Raw genomic sequence first — 20467 nt, 5'->3', positions numbered from 1 at the left:
TCCAGTATGCGAATTCTTTGAACAGGGAAGTATGTTGCACAAGAGTTATGTAAAGCATAATACACACCTGTAACTTTGTTCCCATCCTTCTGCCATATCTTCAGCATCGCCGCGGCTTGTTGGGCCGGTTTATTGGAATACTCTTCCTTAATGGAGGACACTTCATTAGGCGGAATATTTAATTCCTCCGCGAGCTTCTCCCAGTCCGAGCCCAACAGGTTCGCGATATCGGTTATTCTTATAGTTGCTCTGTGAATAGTGTCTGGACGACCTAAAGGAAGTAATTAACATTGGGAACAGTTCCACGGATTATCCGCGGAACGATCTGCCGCAGCGTTTCTCAACCTTTCGGCCGCCCAACATACTTATACTTTTAATACTACCAGCACTCCAATTACAATCTACATTTCTCAAAATTAATTCAAAGTTAATTCACTTCAGCATAGCTTCGCCATTTTGACATTTAAAAAATTGAAATACAGAGCTCAAAGTCTCGTTTATATGTCCCTAAGAGTTTAGAATTTTTCGTTTAGTATTGCTTACACAAAAAATTCGCGAACCTAAGCAACTCTATTTTTGATCGTTTTAGGGTAGCTCCCCCTTAAGTTCCTTCACAAGGGAAAATCTTCTGAAATTCAGAAAATTATGGAATTTTGAGAAAATTCACTCCAAGGGGTTGAAATTAACCCCTCACTGTTTCGACTACTTTTCGACTTTATTTTGCAACTTTGGAAACATTTTACTTCTTTTAATTACGTGTAGCAGATTGTAAAGGTTCCATAATTTTCAGAATATTCGAGAAACGGTTGAGAAACGCTGTCTCGGCCCAGGATGCGTACTTATGCCACCGTCGCGTAGAAAACTATAATTCTTCGAGAGCTCCAAAAGATCGACCTCCGATACTGCAGTGTCCGGTGATATCTTCTCTGGCAGTAGGATATTCAACGTGCAAATCGGTGTCTGGGGCAGTTCACCCTTAGGAACCTTGGGCTCGCTCATGAACATTATGCGACCCATCATGTCCGCCGCGTCCGGGTCTTTTACTCTCGCCGTGAACGGAACTCTGTTCTCCTTGAAGGCCCTAAACGGCAGCTGGAGTTGCTCTCCGCTCTTCAACACTGGCACAAGGTTGCCCGAAAACTCCATGTACTGCGTCTTTCCCTCCAACACCTGCAGCAATTAATTTCAACGCGAAAGTTGATCATTATACTGCCAATCACTCTGCTCAATAAAAAGTTTCTTAGGTCAACTACTGAGACGTTAAGTAAAATTGTATCAATTCGTTTAACCCCCTGCATTTTTTCACATTTGCAAAGTTACTATATTTTTTTCATGGCTATATCGATTATAAATCCTTTACTGTTAATAAATGGGTTCTGAATTTGAGAATTTTTGTGCACAACAAAAATTTTCTGCGTCGATTGCAAAAGATTGAGACCAAATAAAAAGTTAATTCTTTCTTTAACTTTTTTAATTTCTTGAAGGTTTTTCAATGTCTTCAGGTTTGTATTTCACGGACTATTCGCGAGAACGAGGTAATTACGTGGAATAATTTCAGCGTGTGAATCCGACTTCTAGAACTCCAGTTGCAGAATAATTATGCTGGTTATTATTACAGTGATTCAGCTCATTGAGATGCTTCAAGAGTCTATGATTCACGGCTTGAGATTTCTTAATCATTTTTCTAGTGGCAGTAGATAATTTTAATTGTGCGCTAAGAAGTTGTTCGGTTACGCAACCTAATGGGTCAGAAACTAAACAAATTCAGTGCTGTGTCCAATGTTTTCTTGTACTAGGAAAATACATTGCATTTTACATCTGAAAGTAGAAAACGAACGAATTTGATGAATTTTTACAACAGAGAATCGTACGAGGATTGACGAATAAAATAAGAAGGAACTACGGGAAGCATTTTTTAATCATTTTTTTACCGAGTTGAGTGTTCGATGAACGCAAGTGCGTACTAATTATGTTTCTGGACTCACCTCGACATCTCGACTCTTCGCAACCTCGGTGAAGTGTTCTTGATTCTCCAGAGTCTTGTCTTCTTTGTCATCGGTCATACAGAAGACACGCAGCCTCGCTTCCAATGGATCTACTCGCTTTGCAAATACTACAAATCTGCGGACGAAATGCTCCAATAATTTTTCATACTTAAGCAAGCTTGTAATCATGCAGGTAAAACTGCGGTTTGCAGCGAGGGATTCATGTATTCGGAAGTTTCGCATGTTACACGCAGACGTTGCTATTAATCTCGCCACTAGTCATCTCAACCCTTATACATCAATTCTGTAAACTTCGCAAAGTTAGTACAAAATATTGGACTAAACTTTACCTCGGGAAACCAGAAATTTTTAACCTTTTTTAACGCAATCCTGTAGATTCCGGCGAGAAAATGCCGAAAGTTCACGTTTCAATCCTAGGAGATCACCGGTTCAAAAGTTATGCGTGTAAAGCGTTGAACTAGTGGACTCCTAGGATTGAAACTTGGATTTTCGGCATTCTCTCGCCAGGATCTACAGGATTACATAAAAAAGGGTCAACAATTTCTGGTTTCCTGAGGTAAAGTTTAGCCAACTATTGAGTTTGGAATATAGCAGACAGTATTTCAGTTTAAAATGTGAAGAGGTCACAGTATGTATCTTTTTACAGTTATGTTAAGTAGAGGGTAGATGAAATTGAGAAAAGTTCTTTTGTTCTTTGGGAAGAGTTAGCCAAAATCTCCGTGTAATATGCGAGCGAAAATGTTCTACCTGCGATTACGTTCGGTAATTAGCACTCTGTACTTTTGATAGAATTTTTCGGAAATAAGAAATTGAAAGTGAGTGATGTCAAAAACGTACTTAGCCATGAAAGGTACGTGTGTCGCATGTGTGTATAGCTCTGTAGCCATTTTCGTGGCTTCGGATATATTCCGACAATCCATTAACCAGAAGCGAGCGGATACTGTGGTAGTAAAGGAAACGCAATCTTTGACGAACGTGAGCGGCGTCGAGCCTGTGACATCCTCCCAGACTGCCCGAGACTGACCCCCTGAACGACATATATACCAAGTCCAATAACATTATTAAAATATGTCCGTGTTACGAATACAAGAATCGGCAGAAGTGATTATGTGTGGGATTTGAATCCGATGCGACCGAGATTAATTACAAATTAGGACGACATTCGGCCCGCCCCCATTTCAGTTTTATCAGTCAACGTCCTTTCACTGCTTTCTGTCTTCAACGAAAACTACAGGGTGTCCCATCGAATTTCCATTACCCTTACGGTTTATGGAAAAATGTGTCGCGCAAAAAAATTCAGCTACATTCGCCTGTAAAAAAAGCTATACAATAGCGCAGAAAACGCATTTTTGGTAGCACTTTTTTCTATATTTTTCTTACTGGAGACACATAGAGAAAATGTGTAGATTACAAAATTTGTACAGTTGAATTTTTTTGCAACGTATTTTTTTTATAAAGATCCAGGAAAATTCGTGATAACGATGGACGTCCTGTATAATTCTCTGAAGCTATATATCTTGTAATATCGAAAGCTAAAAACGCTAAAAATATTTATACTATTAGAACAACATTGCCTATGAAATTTGAAGGTATTAAGTGTCTAGAAAATGGTTTAAAAAAGCTGGTAATTGTTAAAAGTTCACGTTAGATGATCACAATATTTAATACATTTAGATTTTAGGAAAAATAAGTTCATTTGATTCCAAGTATCAATTTCGAGAACAGCATACAGCTTCAATAATGATTTATTGTAAAACTGGACCGAAGTGATCATTTTGAGTAAGAAACGTTTGTAAGTTCGCACAATAAAAATATTTATCTATAGTATAGTTCAAGAGCAAGTAAATTCGGAAAATAATATTGCACAAAACAGCAAATCACTACTTGGCTACTTAATAAATTTTAATAAAGTCCTAAAAAATATTTGCGTATTCTAACAGGAGCACTACTGACGAGAGTAAAATGATCGAAAAATATTGTATAAAATTATTCCTGTCATGTCCTATGATTTTAGAAAATATTAACACTTCATTTTTATTAATTTACATTTCTCCTTCTATTGTTCATTAGTAACCACAGCTATGAAATACACTCGAATTAGTTTAAATATCAAAATTGTTTCAAGTGTAATTAATTGTTGACATTTTAAAATTTCAAGCAAATTTCTTGAGCCTGTTTCGTTGAAAAATTCATGTAATAAACAAGATCGATGAAGCCTGTATTTAATATCGGTCACCATAAGTGCGTTCATGTTACGTGCTGTATCGTGTGTGATCAATAACAAAACAAACGACGACCGAGTAATAATGCTTGCTAAATGAAGGAAAAGCGCCATTCAAAGTAATCGCGCGAAAGCAAATACGCGAGTCGTGTGATTATGCGATTGAAAGAAACAAGCGAGAACAAACTGAAAGTATGTGAAACAATACTAATTCCAATCGCGCTGTAGTACGTAAGTCGGGAACAAATCACAGTGAAGTCTTGATCTAAGCGCAATCCTCGGGTCCGTGCTGTGACATAGATCGTGTAGGACTATTATGTTCTTCTGACTATTATGTTCTTGGGTCAATTAAATACAGTTCAAATTATATAGTGTTTAGAGTCATTTTAATCAGAAAAATGCCACGAATAAGTTGATGAAAGTCCCATAACGAAATAATGAAGTTCCATAAAAAAATTAATGACTGAGGCAGTATGCCCCCCAGTGGAGGGGATAGGCGAACTGACTAAGATCGTGTAGATCCGTTCGGCTTAGATCAAGACGTTACCGTACTCGGTTCCGCGGGACAAAGAAAGAATCTTTAACAATAAACAGTCTTCAACTGGAAATTCACAAAACTAAACATAAACGATTTTTGTCGAGAAACAATTATACAGTATCCGAAAAACTCGGAACGAAATTTGTTGATTAAAATTTGGTGATATTGTTGATTGAATCGTAAACCGGTTAAAATACGAACAAAACACTGTACAGCATGGCTGCAACAAATTGTAATAGATTAAGTTGAACGACAATAATTGTTAGTATTCGTATCAGTAACGTGGCGTATGGATACATATCAGAATGATCTATTATAGATACACATATATATACATCTATATATGTATATATCGTATAGATCGTTAAAGTACACAAGGTTGGTAAATATTGTCATTGTATATATATTGTATATATAAATTACAAGCCTAATTATCGAAGCAGTTACCAGTCAAACGAATGTGCTGAAACAAAAACTCTGAAATTAACGCTTACGATGAGCTAGGTAATAAAACTTTATCTACGTTAATTAATAATCCATACCTAAATGACTCAATCCTAACAATATGCAAGCATTAACAATGAATCACAACAAGATATGTATACAACAATGGTACTCAACGAAATGTTTCTATGAAACATGCAGCTACCATCTCCCTTTTAAATCTCTATCCGAAGGTCTCCGGGACGTGGATACACAATTATTTCATTTTGCAATCGATCAGCTCATTCGATTTCGTCATTTTTCCGTTACATTACAACTGTGGGTGGTGTCTGTTCGAAAGCATCCTGCTCCTCCTATGATTTCTCAATTTTCTTTGAGTTATGCTACTCGACGCTCTTCGTGGCGCGTCGAACTCGACTTCAAAAATTTATAACTTTTAAAGGGTTGGAGCTAGATCAAAATTTCTTTGTGCCTTAAAGGGGGCAATGTTTCTTTTAACTTATAGACAAAAGGTTGTATGAAGACACGATTTGATTAAACATTGTGCACAATTATTGGAAAAGGTAACTTTGATTGTCAACTACGACGGTGATTCTAAAGACTATACCTTGGGACTAGGCTCATTTTGTAGGTAGAGCTGTAGGGAGTATGACCATATTTTTTAAACATTTTTATATCTTCTATCTTCAAGGTAAAATTTGTATATTTGTAATCGTAGCGTGCCTTTGCTTATGAAATTCATTATTATTTTAATAATGTAGCACTGTATTCTGTAAACGAACTTGAAATCAGCAAAATGATGACTTAAACTACCCCTACAATGTATCAACAAATTACAAAATTTTCTTTAAACTGCTTCCACTTGTAGAGATGTTCACAGACAAGCATGATTTTTTGCGTGGTAGTCTACGACGTATGATACTACAATACCAAGTTCACATCTGAACTGTAAAATGCAGTGTCCTCTTTTGGTAAATAAAACTACTTTTACTAATAAATTCTATCATATGGAAACTTCAATGATTTTACTAAAAAGCAAAAAGAAAATGTGAAATGTATCAAAGGAATTATTCAAGAATAAACTTGCCTACTGTATATAATTAATTCCCGATAAAACCTTGACTCAACAACAAACTTGTAGAAAACATTCTACACAATTGGAATTAAATCAGCAATACTTCGGTATGAAACTTAAAAGTTTAGTTATCATTTCGGTTAACGATTATACTCGTTCAGCATTGAGAAACAAATGTTCCGATTGAACTCCTCTGTCTCCAAGCGACTTAATTACTGGAGAAAAAAATATAAAACAATCGATGGCAACTGTGCGGCGGTGTAGTTAAACAATGCATCGTAAATCTGCAGTCCCGACGACCTGGGAACAGACGACAATGGCTACCGGGCCGGCGTCATGCCTGCTAAAACTACGGAATTGATCATCGAATGCGACAGTGATGATAGATCTGATCGTAGAGCAAAAATACGTGTAACGTAGATAATATAATAAATATGTATACACGAAAGGCGGTTTGGCGGCGTATAACAGACTCAGCGCTTATCGGTAAGAGATTCTCCAGTAAGACGGTACGCTGCTCTACAATGTTACGTGCAAGCATATATTACCAGTTATGCTGCACAGAAGTCGCAACGTCGGCGCGTCTCCTGAATACTGATTGATCATGCCTTTGTTGGCTGCCTGCGGCACTGGTATCGTTAAGGTTATCGGTTTGTGGAATTTCCTTCGTCTTGGTTCAACGGTTACGATCGGCGATACCGCCACTCTGTTCCCGAGGAGCTTCGCTACCAAATCGGCTGGTATCGGGTGTGCCTAAACGCAAATCATTATAGCTCGTTATCCGTTACACACTATTGTCTATCATTATTTCGGCACGCGGTAGGAAATGAGATCACTGTTAATGACTAATGACTAATCGAATTTGTAACAACCGAGATCCTTTGAAACGATATATATCACTGCTTCTTTTTTCTTTTAATTAATATACGTGACACCCATTATTTTTAGACTGCGGAGTAGGATCATTTTAGAGAATGATGGAACCTCTAGTTTAATTCCCTTGGATTGTTTTTTGTTGAAAATGTATTTTTCCAATGCACTTGATGATTTTGTTTCAGAAAATTTTACTTGTTTCAGACGTCTATGGGAAAAAGTCTTCCTCGATGTAGATTACAATGGATTTGAAGATTGAGATTTTCTTTCTTGGAAATTGCGTGCTAATTGCACAGGACTGACAGCCTGGTCGGTGTTGACGAAGGAAATGTGTGTACCTGGAGACCAACTCGGATTTTTTTGGTAAGGGCTGCCGGTGGAAAGACAGCTTGAACTTGCGGGACAGCCGAGGATGATACTGTGCCACCTTCTGGACCAACTGCATGAACCTCTTGCCTAATGCGAGACACTACCGCGAAGTAATGTGGGAAGTCGGCAGTTAGTATCCTTACGATTCGGGAAGTTTGGAGATCCTCGAGCTGGCTTAATTCTGCAAGAATAAAAATGTCACGCAAAATGTCCATATTAATCCCATTGATCAACCACATTTTCTAGGGCCTTCTACTATTAATTCACAACATAGCCAGCAAATTTTTATTTTCTCCTGGCTTTTTTAATATTGAAAGATTTTCTATCTTTTTAAATATAGGCTTTCAGAAGTATTGGCCATACCTTGCTAAATATTTCATTAATACTGTCAATGGCCAACGCGTGCTTTTTAAATATATTTTTGTAGAATACTCGTTGGTTGTCAATGTGTATCAGAATAGAGAAAACCCAGACGTTAATGTGTAATAAAAAGAGATCGTACCTTCTCCTTCAAAGCTCTCATTAAGCACATCCTGGACCGCCTCCTCGCTGGCTTCCAAGGTGTGCTCACGCCAAGTTTCTCCGTTGTCCGACCGAAGTATTACTATCTCTCGTTCTTTTCCTCGCAACGAAGCAAAATGAGGCACCTCTATAATCACGGGCCTGTTCAAACAAAAACATTTTACCCCTTTCAATCACACAAAGCAATCAACAACTGCCAAAGTAAAGCCACGCGACTAACTTGACAAACACATTTAATCAAACCTACACCTGACACATAGATCTCGAAAAATGATCTCCAACGATCCATAAAAATAATCAGCAAAAACTCAATACAATTCTCCACTAAAAATGGTCAGGATCTATTACAGGAAACAAAAGAACCATTAAAATTCCTTTTCTTCTTTAATGACCCTAATGAAAATAATACGTCCAATAAATAAGTAGTGGGTCCAATAAATATATAAGTAGAACATATTATATAATAATTACTGCCCGGGTACGCGAGATTTCAGGTTCGGGTGGGGCTCGGGCGGGTACCCGCATCATATGAATGCTCTGGTAGCTCGACATTTCCGGCAACCATAAATTCGGGAACCCGCACGCCCCCAATAATTACCCAACAACCAAATACAGTCTCTACTCGATATATGTCTGAAATATCTAGCAGATAGGAGTCCCAGAACTATCCCCACTCCCGCGGGGTACCGCGAGAGGCCGAGAAGCTTCGCTCTCCTTTTCTACGTTAGGTATCGAAGAATAGTATATATCTCCTAGTCGACATGTATCCTTGTTGCGGACATATATCGAGTAAACATTGCAGAGTAACGACGATGAACGTACCCTAAGAACTTGGCGCCCACAGGTCCGAGTTCAAGAATGCGGCTGGCCAGAGCCTCTCCTTCCATCAGAGGCGGCGGATTGGTCAATTTGTCCCTCCTCAGGTATCTGCAGGTGACTCTCATCGGCATCGCGGCCTTCCTAGGAGGAACGATTACGCGGACACCGCTGTGCCTGCACCCCCGCATTGCACCGCCTCGTGCATCCACCAAAAAGGAAACCAGGAAGCTGTCATTGTGCACAAGACAACATACTTTACAAACCCCGTCACATCGACATCGATCGCGACGAACGAAAATATTCGGCTTTAGCTTGGAGGACGTTATGGCAACGCCGACAGGCTCGGAAAATAAGAGCGTTCATTCCATAAAAGGGCTAAATCACTTAGAGACACGTATAATAATAATAATAATAATAAGAATAATAATAAGAATAACAATAGTAATAATAATAATAATAATAATTGTAGAAACAGTTTGTTCAAGACTATGACAATATATGAATGTATGTGCGCACACGGATATAGAAAATTATTCGGCCTTTTTGGGAGGTAACATGCCATTCGCTCGAAAGTAAAACCAATTAACAATCAAATAGAAATAAACGATGCCTCCGGCTGGTATATTTACAAATCTTGAGAAACTATGGCGGGGGATAGTCCCCCGGGAAATTATACACAGTGAAAGCTATTTCTACGTTCGACAGACTAATTTATTTCTGAATAGATAAAGGTACTTTTTTTCTTATTTTTAACTTCGTTCGGAAGGCTTACCGGAGAGTTAAAGTATTAAAAGCACGCCAAGCCGAAAAGCAATTTTTGTGGAAAAGATTTTCATACTAAAAGCGAGAACTCGTGGATTGCGGGAACAGTTTTCTTTTTCGGTTTTCTTTTTTCGGTTTCTCATAGTCTTTCCAACCCGGGTATTATTGACAATGGGCGGTTACACGTAATGCTCCGATCGTCGTTCAGGTTTGCGAAAATATTGTTCGCAGCGGCTCGTCGTACGATGGAGAAATGAAATTAATGCGAGAGGTATGTAGTCATGGTGCAAAGATAAATTACATGAGAGATGGAGCAAAATAAATTGTAAAATGGAACAACAATGGCCGGAGAAGACGGCCGGTGCCAGGGAGTTGCTGCTGCATGAACAGTTTACGGCTGCAAAGCGTGAGACTAATCGACACTTAGGTGTTATGACAACAAACGGTGGATCGACGCGATCCATCCCGAGTACATATTATTGACTGATCGAGGTGCCGATGGATCGATTCCCGCGTGAACCTGAGGATTATTCACAGAGAAGTTGCGTGTGATGCGTGCACAGTGAATATAAAATTGACGTACTCGAGCACGGAATCGAACGAGCTCGTTTTGCCGAGATCTGCTTAATTCGCCCGTTGTTGAATTGTAAAAATAACCGAGCGAGCAATAATAATCGATTGTTTTTTATCCCTGTACCGAACAGTCTAAAAATATCGATCACGAACAAATTCCGCGATGATTGCTCAACGAGGATGATGCAATGGCACCATTCATTGTTTGTCATGCGTTTAAAATACATTATTACTAGACTGTGAATATTTATACGGACACACACGGACAAATTCATGAGGCCGCCGGTAAACATTGCTTGTGCGAGAACGAGAATTCTTGAGCAAGTTTTTACGGTTGTAAAATGATCGTGCTTTAATTTGTTTTCGACGTGTGCAAATGGTCGAGTGATTTTCATTGCTGTGGAAAATTGTTTACACAAAACTGCAGTGGAAATTTCTTGTGTTTTTGCAGGATGTACCCAGAAATGGTCCATTCGGCATAGTAAATTTTGCTTCACGTTTCAAGACACTCGAAATAAATGGTATATGTAAAATTGCAAACAGTTGTGACGTTGTGTGTCAAAATGGACGTACATCAAGTCGAAAGTGATCGATCAGTATGTTTCCGGCGAGGTATATTCATTGTGCACAGTGTACTATCGATCTAACTATAATTGAGCGTCTACGGGCATTGTGCAGCTATACAGAAAGAATATAAAAAAAACAATATACAGAGAACATAAAAATCATAGTGAAGAGCGATACGGCGAGTAACAGAAGCTAAGATTCAAGAGAAGATCACTTACTTTCTCCATTGTGGAATTCTGCGAGTAGCGCAAATAAAATAACAGAGGATCGGGAACAAAATAAAAAACGCGTTAGTATCCATTCGTTCATAAGACATGATTGATGAGTGATGACGACATAAAGAAATGGTGTCGAGAATCTGAATCTAGCGCAACTTTTACAGATTTTCGAATACGTTGTCTTTTTCGTATAATGGTATTTCGAATATGCAGTTTTGATTATTTTTTTTTTTGTTTTGTTTGGTTTTACTATAGCACGTGGGCAACGGTGTTGCAATTTGCGAAAATTTTATTCTCCGAGTTTTGTCAAGTATGCTTCCGTGCCATGGAGAGGGTCGCTTTTTCCTTTGTTTCGGTTCTGGTATTTTTTGTTGTGTTTTTGGAACTTTCGAAAACCCGCAATCATCACACGCAAGCCACTTTTAATCTATTCGTACAAAACTACAAAACAGGATAACAATAATAATTATGTATTATAGTAGAGACGCAACGAGGGCACACCACTCACACTCTGCGGAAAAAAGATATACGTTAGGACAGCAACGGAAAGCAGACCGTATCGAAATCTGTTCGATTATTCATTAGTATGGCGCGTTTTATCATTGATAATCGACAAAGAAAAATTTAAGTGCTCAACCCTCTCGCTGTGTTCATTTCACTACTATTTGATTTTGCAAAACTGCGTCCGAGGTACAAAAATATTGTTGAAAAACTTTGTGATAGGTATACTCATCTACGTACAGTAGAAAATCCTTTCTCGTACAGACACGTAAATCTTTTGATGTGGTAACTGATTACTATATTTTTCTGTATCATAGAAAATTCTTGTCTTGTGTGCTAGAATGCAATTATAAATTAATAAACTTTTTCTATACATTGAAATTTAATCTCAAGTTGTTACAATTTTGTATACATATATTGCACATTTTCTTGGACATATTTTGGAATACAATTACAGATTGATATATTTTTTTACAGGTATTAGAATGCAATTACGGATTGATAAAATTGACTGTATATACATTAGAATGCAATTACAGATTGATACATTTTTTTACAGGTATTAGAATGCAATTACAGATTGATAAAATTGATTGTATATACATTAGAATGCGACAACAGGTTGATAAATTTGTTTACATATTAAAAGACTCTTTGCCATGTACAATAATGCAATTACAAGCTGATAAAATTTTGTACAAATTGAAAAACATATTTCTACATATTGGAAGGCAATTATAAGTTGATAAACATTTTCATACATCAAAAAATCTCTTTCTATATACAGCAAAATATGAAATTGACAAGTGTTCTACAAAATTTATTTACAAATACATTTCTGGTAAAGACTTGAATATACCTTATGGGGTTAAAATGACAAAAACAGTATGAAGTTTGAAACTTTTCTCAAACATAAACATTATTTCACAAATTTCGCATAAACATCTACAGCAGTGACAAATAACTTTCCCCTATCTCTGACGCGAAAGTTACAGCACAAACATAATTATCGACAGATTTCGGTACGTGTGCGAAAAACTTATGGCTTGAACTTATTACGTAACGGGGGTCAACCGAACGAGCAACAGCCACTATGAGGAAGACATGTGTGTTCAACATAATTAAACTGTCTAAAAAGACGAACGATTCCTTTCCCCGTATTTACACGAGCATGTTCGATAATCATCTTATATGTACACAGCTTATATTTACCGTCTTATCAGTGTGAGATAATTAATTTCAGGAGTTAGTGCTATCTGTAGTGTACTGTACTATATATGCACATATTAACTATAAATAAATGTGTCTTAACCTATCCAATGAAACATTGTCTCCTTTAAATGTTACTTTTCGGTGCTCAGAAAAATAATAAAACAAACAGAGAAACTAGAAAAATGTACACAGCTTGTGTTTACCTTGCAAGATAATTAATTTTATATAATAGCTAGTAGTATCTGTAATATGTCTTAATCTATCCAATGAAATATTTTATTATTTAACAGTGCTCAGAAAAACAATAAAACAAACAGAGAAACTAGAAAAATGTACACAGCTTGTGTTTACCTTGCAAGATAATTAATTTTATATAATGGCTAGTACTATCTGTAATCTGTCTTAACCTATCCAATGAAATATTTTATTATTTAACAGTGCTCAGAAAAACAATAAAACAAACAGAGAAACTAGAAAAATGTACACAGCTTGTGTTTACCTTGCAAGATAATTAATTTTATATAATGGCTAGTACTATCTGTAATCTGTCTTAACCTATCCAATGAAATATTTTATTATTTAACAGTGCTCAGAAAAACAATAAAACAAACAGAGAAACTAGAAAAATGTACACAGCTTGTGTTTACCTTGCAAGATAATTAATTTTATATAATAGCTAGAACTATCTGTAATCTGTCTTAACCTATTGAAATATTTTATTATTTATCAGAAAAATAATGGAACGAAAAAAGATAAGAAAAATCTATTCAGAGAATTTGATTTGAACAAGGAGACGCCTGCACACAGAAAGGGAAAATAATAAAAAGGGCATATGTTGTACCTGTCCCTCCACATTCCTTGTCCTTTCGACATGGTACCAAAAGCTGCCAGCGACGCGTTTAGGGACTCTAGGGACGGTCTAATCTCAGAACAAAATCTGGTATGATTATCGATAACAATTTCATATCATGCGCATGCTGTTTCGTATCATTTCGTGCACTTGATCACACAAACTCTCTATTTAGGTATCGTTCTCTCTCTCCCTTTCGCACTCGTTCGCTCTTTCCGTTTTCCAGGCTCTCTGGTTCTCTTCCTTTCACTATCGTTCGGCCCCGGAATGTTTTCTCAGGAAGCGTGCGCGCCTCGGAAAAACCGTAATACAATTTTAGATGCAAGCGGTTGCAAACACGTGGCGCTCTCGCACGAGGAAAACGTTTAAAGGCCACACGCCGAAAGATCTACTTCTTGCCAAGAAGGTACCACACGGTAGAAAGGTAGAACCCGATCGTTGTTCCTGCAGTACAATGAGTCTGTTATTATACCGAGACCGCGGGGAGGGGGATCCTTGTAAATAGATAACACAAGATCCCTGTTTTTACTAACAATAGTTCCCTTTTTTTTCGTCGAGGATTTACCAATGATCGATCCAGGCCAATCGATGGATTCTGAGTCGGCTGAGTTTGTTCAGTTTTCCATTTGAGCAACAATTTTGAATTTTTATTTACTTCCCCAGGAAGCTTTCTTCGAGAATTCCTTAAAGGTGTTTTCTGGGTTCGTGTAGTATAGAGAAACCTTGAAACTTTGCTTAAGGAAACCAGAAATTTTTAACTTTTTTTAATCTAGTCTTGTAGTTTTTGGCGAGAGAATTCCGAAAATCCAAGTTTCAACCCTAGGAGATCACTAGTTCAACGCACTACACACGTGTAACTATTGAACCGGTGATCTCCTAGGATTGAAAGTTGGATTTTCGGTATTTTCTCGCCAAAATCTACAAGATTAGACTAAAAAAAGTGAAAAATTTCCGGTTTCCTGAGGTGAAGTTCTGAGATGAAGATCATTGTACTGCAGACTCGAGGTCTCTCCGCGAGACAGCAATTGTTTGAATGGCTAGTGTTAGACAAGGCACCGGATGGGCTCGCATTCCGTCAAAGAATCGTTCATCCCAGCTATACGTCAATGAACAACATGCTTATCACTATGTAATCACTATGTAAAAACTGCTACGAGCAAATAGACGACGTAAACGTGGCGCCAAGCGATTGATTCTCGGTTTATCAGCCGGTCAACCGGTTACATAAAAAACGTCAAAGCTGTAACACGCATTCGGAGTATAATAGAATGAACAGGGGGAGGGGGGGGGAGGCAAAAAAAAGGAAACAAGAAATCGAAATAGCGTTGCTGTGAGAGAGAATCATGATGGACAACGGAAGACTGATTAGTACGGTAGTTACGGATTTGGTTCTCGTTGGCTCCCATTTAGGATCGTTTCATGCGACGCCTTCGTAACGGTAACAACGTAACCGTTGCGCTCCGCGTTAACGCGTTCGTTATGCAGATTACGTAACGCGCGGCGAATTATGCCGCTTATTGGGAAATGTAGTCTAACAACCTTTTGTCGGTCTCGACGGGGAAGTCCCCGCTATAAACAACATAGTTAGTGCGAGCGAGAGATGACTTCATCGAATATAATTAACCGCACACCGACGCAGATATCGTACTACCATCGAAATTTCAATTGTCTCACCGATGGAGTTAAGATTGTTAACTGCACAGCTGTGATCATGCTATCATCGGTATATTTATGCGGCTCTGTCGACCCTTTGTGTGTGCGCCAGTGGACAAAATTACTGAAAATTACTCGGACAAGAGATTCACGCTTCTTTCACAGGAAATGATTGACAATTGCAACACACTGGAACCAAATAAAAATTTGTTTCTGCCTTTAATAATTTTAATACGTCGATGACGAGTTTGTGAAACATGGTTTTTGTCAAGTTGCAGTATCATTATTTTGTCTTGGACACAATTTTCAGTGGTAATTTTGTATAATTTTGTTTAAATGAAGCTCTACTATCTTCTCTTAAATTAAAAGTGTCTTGGTGCTGGTTACAAATGGCTTTATATCTGATAAGTTATTGTTTGATACAGATGTACCATTGAAGCCCTCATCCTCATAATTTTTATGTTTTATAACATTGTCCACTGATGCACGAAGCCAATCAAACGTCAATTCGAAGGTCTGCACTTCGGGTTGCATTCCAGTATAAATTCAAAGCTGATTTTATGCAGCTCGTGTGAGTATCGATTCCCACGATCCAGTATCACGTTTCGATCGTTATTGTGTCAGCCAATAAATCTATGGGGTTAATCGTAGCAGGAGTCTTGCACACTGTGTCACACTATAATACACAATATTATTGTTCTCCGAACTTTTCATAAAATTTTACTCTCTTTTTTTTTCTTTTTGTTTGTTACGCTGTCACTGGCGTGCTTTGTGCTGTCACGTTGTCTGCCCCGTTAGTGCTCCTTTATCGAATCCGAAAAATTGTTCAGTAGCTACGTTCGATTGAAAATTTTGTACGAAATTGTCTCTTGAAAATTAAGTTCTTGTTGTCTTCATCAATTTCGAATGTTTTTACAATGTTTAATTACAACGTGGTCCTCTCGTCGTTGGCGAAGAGAATTTTAGTAATTATACAATGTTATACATGGTACAAAGTTGCATTTCAAAATACTCTGTGTTAGGAGTCCAATAAACTTCGTTCAGTAAGCGTGCAGTATCAACACATCGATAAACAGATTCACTTTACGATCGAGATTCTCATCGCAGCTGAAACTTTTGTTACACTGTGCGATTCGCATTGTACTCGACAGTTGCGTTCTGATCAAATCCCAAAAAAAAACAAACCATGCAAATTCGACGATACACAGTCTCTACTCGATAAATGTCCCTGGCCAGATCCGTTTTTCGGACAATTATCGAGTAGACGCTGTAATCCGAATTTCGCGCTCTTTCGATTCAATCCGTGGATCGACACAGTGCGGTGCAGCGGAGAATAATTTAGAATAATAATTTAGAAACGAGTATTCAATCTGCCGATTAGAACCGAATGCAATGTTTTCTGATGCACTGCAGATCGACTTTTCTTGGAAGAAGTATTTAGAACGCACAGATGTTTCCAATACTCTGAAATACGTGTTTGCGTGTGGTTGTAGGGTAAGTTGCACAATCTTCGCAGAGAGTTTGCAAATTTTGTTATAAACTCAAATTTCCAGCAAACGTTAATAATTAATTCGTTCAAGCTTAATTTGCTGTTTAATTTCATCAATTTTGCAGTGAAATTTCCAACGAAACTTACAATTAGCAATTAACCTGTTAACTCTTCTTTTTTATTTAGTCACTGATCTTGCAATTTACTATCTCAATGTCCATATTGATACAAATATAGTATAATAATTTTTGGAAGCGTTCAGAAATCATTGAGTTAACAGATCGGAAGTGTTGATGTGCAATTATGGTTAATGGTACAACCTACCCTAAATCATCGAACTTTCCGGCTACTCGGATGAATGAAGTTTGCAAAACAACAATAAGAATCCATTTGCGTACATACCCGACGTGCACTGGGTGCCTGTTAATGTCAACGTTGTCTGGCTTGAGATTGGCAGCGTTCGATCGGTGGTAATTCTCTTTCGTGATCATCTCGGTTATGGTCGGCGCTACAAAGGAGATCCGTACGCATTAATCTTCCGATAATCACGCGAATCACTTTAAATTGCTGCCATCAGTGTCGCGAGAAAATCGTAATGCAATTTTATCCAATATTATCCCGTTTATTGAAATTACTGACCGCGATGAAATTTTCGAAATTTGCTAAAATATAAATTTGCACGTGCTGAAAAAGAACCGAAGAAGAAATAGATGTTTAGGTTTTTGGAGAATCAGGATTCTAAAAATATTTCTAGACTGAAACAATGAACACAGCAATTTTTTGTGCACGAGAGAGGCAAAAATTCTGATTATGCAACAAATAAATATTCAATTTTCTCGGCTTGTTCCGTCGAGTCATTTGGCAGATCTAACGCAGATACGCGGCCCTAACTTCCACCAATTACTCTTATCGGCAAATGTCATCAGCTTGCAGCGAAGCAGGTCGCGAAAATGAACTCGGAACCGTTGTATTCTACGACTGGAAGATTACACGGCACCGCGTCGATGCTGACTTACGATTAACGCATGACTTTATGCTATTCCGAGTAACCTTTCATTAGACTTCGTTGAACCGAACAACCACTACTACCGTCCTGGCAATAAGGATAAAAAACCGGCACACTACTTATAGAGGAATTGAGACGGCCTTGACACCACTTCCGCGTTTCCTTGTGCAATTATTCCTTTACATCTTCCTTGGTTTGTTTAACTTTGCAGAAACACGCAATCATTTACGTATCACTTAAAAACCGGAGAAGCTAATGTATACCGTATACTAAATAGTGAATAATAGAACACATCATTTACTAAATGGGAATCGTAAAAATAAAATTAATTACGCGTTCACTGTTCGTTTAACTAAAATAATCTCTGGATCATTAAGAGTATCCTCTAACTAATTGATTTAGCTATTAGCCCAACCATTATTGACACACGGTGTCGAGATGTATCCTTGACGTGATCAAACACACATCGTCAAACAGAATTATGGCACTCTAAAAATCACCTAACTCGGAAATCTAATATTATCTTTGTATTAAACAGTGTTGCATGTGAAAGAATTTTCTATTTCTTTTAATTCTGTTCAATCTTTAATACTGAAGAGTTCTAGTACTATTTGAGAATAAAATTGTTAATTGATCACAATTTGTAAAAAAATTGATTTGCAAAATTCCTCCGGACTTCCACTTTCTTGAGCAATTATAAATAGATTTATATTTGGGGCACAGAAAGAAAATCTGTAATGCTGACAAAATGAAATTCCAGCATTAGGTAATTTTCCGAGTTCCCAAGAGCGTCTTCGAAGTTTGTGCAAGTCAGTCAAGGATTTATCGTGAATAAATTAAAAATCCATTAGCAGATGTGCTACGGTGTGCTTTACGAGCGGATCGCCTGAGAAGTGAGCATAAACGTGCAAACAATTTTAGAGCATGCGGGATAGATTGTTGCTCACCACCAGAATGTCGATTATCCCTCTCGTCGTCCGTCACGTTGACGCGCATCGAATCATCCCCCATGGACTTCATATCGTCAACAGTCATGTATCGATACTGCTGTTGGTCGCTGAGCATCGGATCTTCACCTGTGATCAATAGAAAATGCAACATTTCAATCACTGTAAATCAAACAAAAGAAAAAAAAACGGTGACGACGACGACGACGAAGACGACGACGACACGTACAATTATTGTAATAGTAATCAATTTTACGAGATTCAACGAGAGAATGAATGTAGAAATCTAAGAGTATAACTGTATAAGTTGAAGTTGCATGGGCAGAATGAACGTAGTGAAACGTTTTGTTATATGCACCAACGTAAACAAATGAGTAATGAGCTTTGCAAATCAAGAGAAAAATCATTGCCATTGAAATAATCGTCTCGATCAAGCCTGAAGAAGCGAGATAATATTAAGTGTCGTGTCGTTTATGTACTCGGATGTGTTCGGTTTCTTTTTTCGCTCTGGTTAGAGCTGTGTGCACTGACGAGCATGACGGGTCGATGATCGTTTCGTGACTCCAAGTCACCAGGAATTACGTTTTCAATCGAGCTTTATTGTTTTCGCTCCAAGCTTTCGGTCCGCGCTTTGAATTGCAGAGGAATTATTAATATGCGACCATAAGGAGAACTAGAATGCGCTCGGAAAGTTTGACGCGAAAAGATTCGGTATTAACGAAGTTATGGCAAGAAAGAGCCTGGATATCGCTAGTTTGGTTGAACTTCAGCTTGGCGACCCAGAAATTTTTCACTTTTTAATATATAATCCTGTACATCTCGACGAGAAAGTTCCAAAAATCGAAATTTCAAGGCGAGGAAATCACTGATTCGAAAGTTATGCGCGTTCAAACTTCAGCGATCACACTTTCGTTCCGGGACAAGCTGTCACCGAACACTAATTAAAATATACAGGTCGTTGGGAAAAATAACGCTCGGAAACCTCCTTTTCTTTCCCCCAGGAAAGAAGTCCAAATATCAAATTAGAGTCAGATGAATACCACTTTTGATAAAATAATAATAAAACCGATGAAACCAAAAACTCCAAAGCGAATTGACAATATTCAGACCCTCATCTTGAAGAATTAACTAGTGCGAAGTTCTGATTTTGAACTTCACTGAAAGCCTCACAGCGTAATTTTTCCATGACAACGTTCGTATCAGAAGACATTGAGAGCTTCTCTTACTGATAACGCGCACTATTATCGGCCAGGGCTGGAACGCGGAAGCGGATTCACTTTTTAACGAACTCCAGACTGTCGAAAACAACTGTCAACGCTAATTAAATGTTTCGCTGCGTCACTTTCGGATCACAGACCGATCGCGTGAAACCTCGCGAGGACGTCGCGAGAGGCGAACTGATTTGTTGGTAAATCGAAAACCGAGAGAGAGAGAGAGACACGATAACGTCTCAACATTCTTACCTGCTTCCGGCTATAATGACTACAGGTGATACACGTGCACGCGAGAGAGGGTCGCGGGAAATATTTGGTGAAACGTAGGAAACGAACGCGTGGACACGGTGTCGTGTTTTTCACGCGACTGACGAATCGACACGGTTATCCAATCAGCTTATTGAATCAGCCAACGCCGAACACGGCTTATCAGATATTCCAAGATTATAGAGTACAATTATTTAATAAGCGGCCGCGACGAACAGCGCCACGCCATAATATCACAAAATCACTTTGAATTCAATCCACTCTCCCATTACGCTTACGTTTCCTTATGGCACGTAAATGGCGCTTTGTCACCGACCAGATTAGGTTTCCTCGGCGCAGTT

The 20467-nt window shown here is 38.1% G+C and overlaps 1 protein-coding gene across 7 annotated transcripts in view; it reads right to left on the bottom strand.

Annotated features, from left to right (window-relative positions):
- LOC143360548 (uncharacterized) overlaps positions 1 to 20467 on the bottom strand; it is a 125585-nt gene that overhangs the window by 40050 nt on the left and 65068 nt on the right. For 4 of the 7 annotated variants that reach the window (XR_013083293.1, XR_013083297.1, XR_013083296.1 and 1 more), the window contains exons 2-12: positions 18646 to 18774; positions 17095 to 17200; positions 10988 to 11005; positions 8871 to 9095; positions 8029 to 8189; positions 7496 to 7707; positions 6833 to 7037; positions 2844 to 3033; positions 1986 to 2121; positions 840 to 1170; positions 68 to 271 (exon numbers count right to left, since the gene is read on the bottom strand). Coding sequence is in view for 1 of the 7 variants with exons in the window: in XM_076799504.1 (XP_076655619.1) it covers positions 68 to 271; positions 840 to 1170; positions 1986 to 2121; positions 2844 to 3033; positions 6833 to 7037; positions 7496 to 7707; positions 8029 to 8189; positions 8871 to 9095; positions 13542 to 13619; positions 17095 to 17200; positions 18646 to 18774 (1977 nt within the window). In the remaining 6 variants the exon portion in view is untranslated. Of the gene's footprint in view, positions 1 to 67; positions 272 to 839; positions 1171 to 1985; positions 2122 to 2843; positions 3034 to 6832; positions 7038 to 7495; positions 7708 to 8028; positions 8190 to 8870; positions 9096 to 10987; positions 11006 to 13541; positions 13620 to 17094; positions 17201 to 18645; positions 18775 to 19871; positions 19891 to 20108; positions 20128 to 20467 lie in introns of those variants that run through there. The other 3 variants (XR_013083295.1, XR_013083298.1, XM_076799504.1) reach the window with 3 other exon arrangements.

This window comes from Halictus rubicundus, chromosome 13 (assembly GCF_050948215.1).
Source record: "Halictus rubicundus isolate RS-2024b chromosome 13, iyHalRubi1_principal, whole genome shotgun sequence".
NCBI lineage: Eukaryota > Metazoa > Arthropoda > Insecta > Hymenoptera > Halictidae > Halictus > Halictus rubicundus.
Note: the sequence above shows the minus strand (reverse complement) of the source record. Positions and strands in the feature narration are given on the sequence as shown.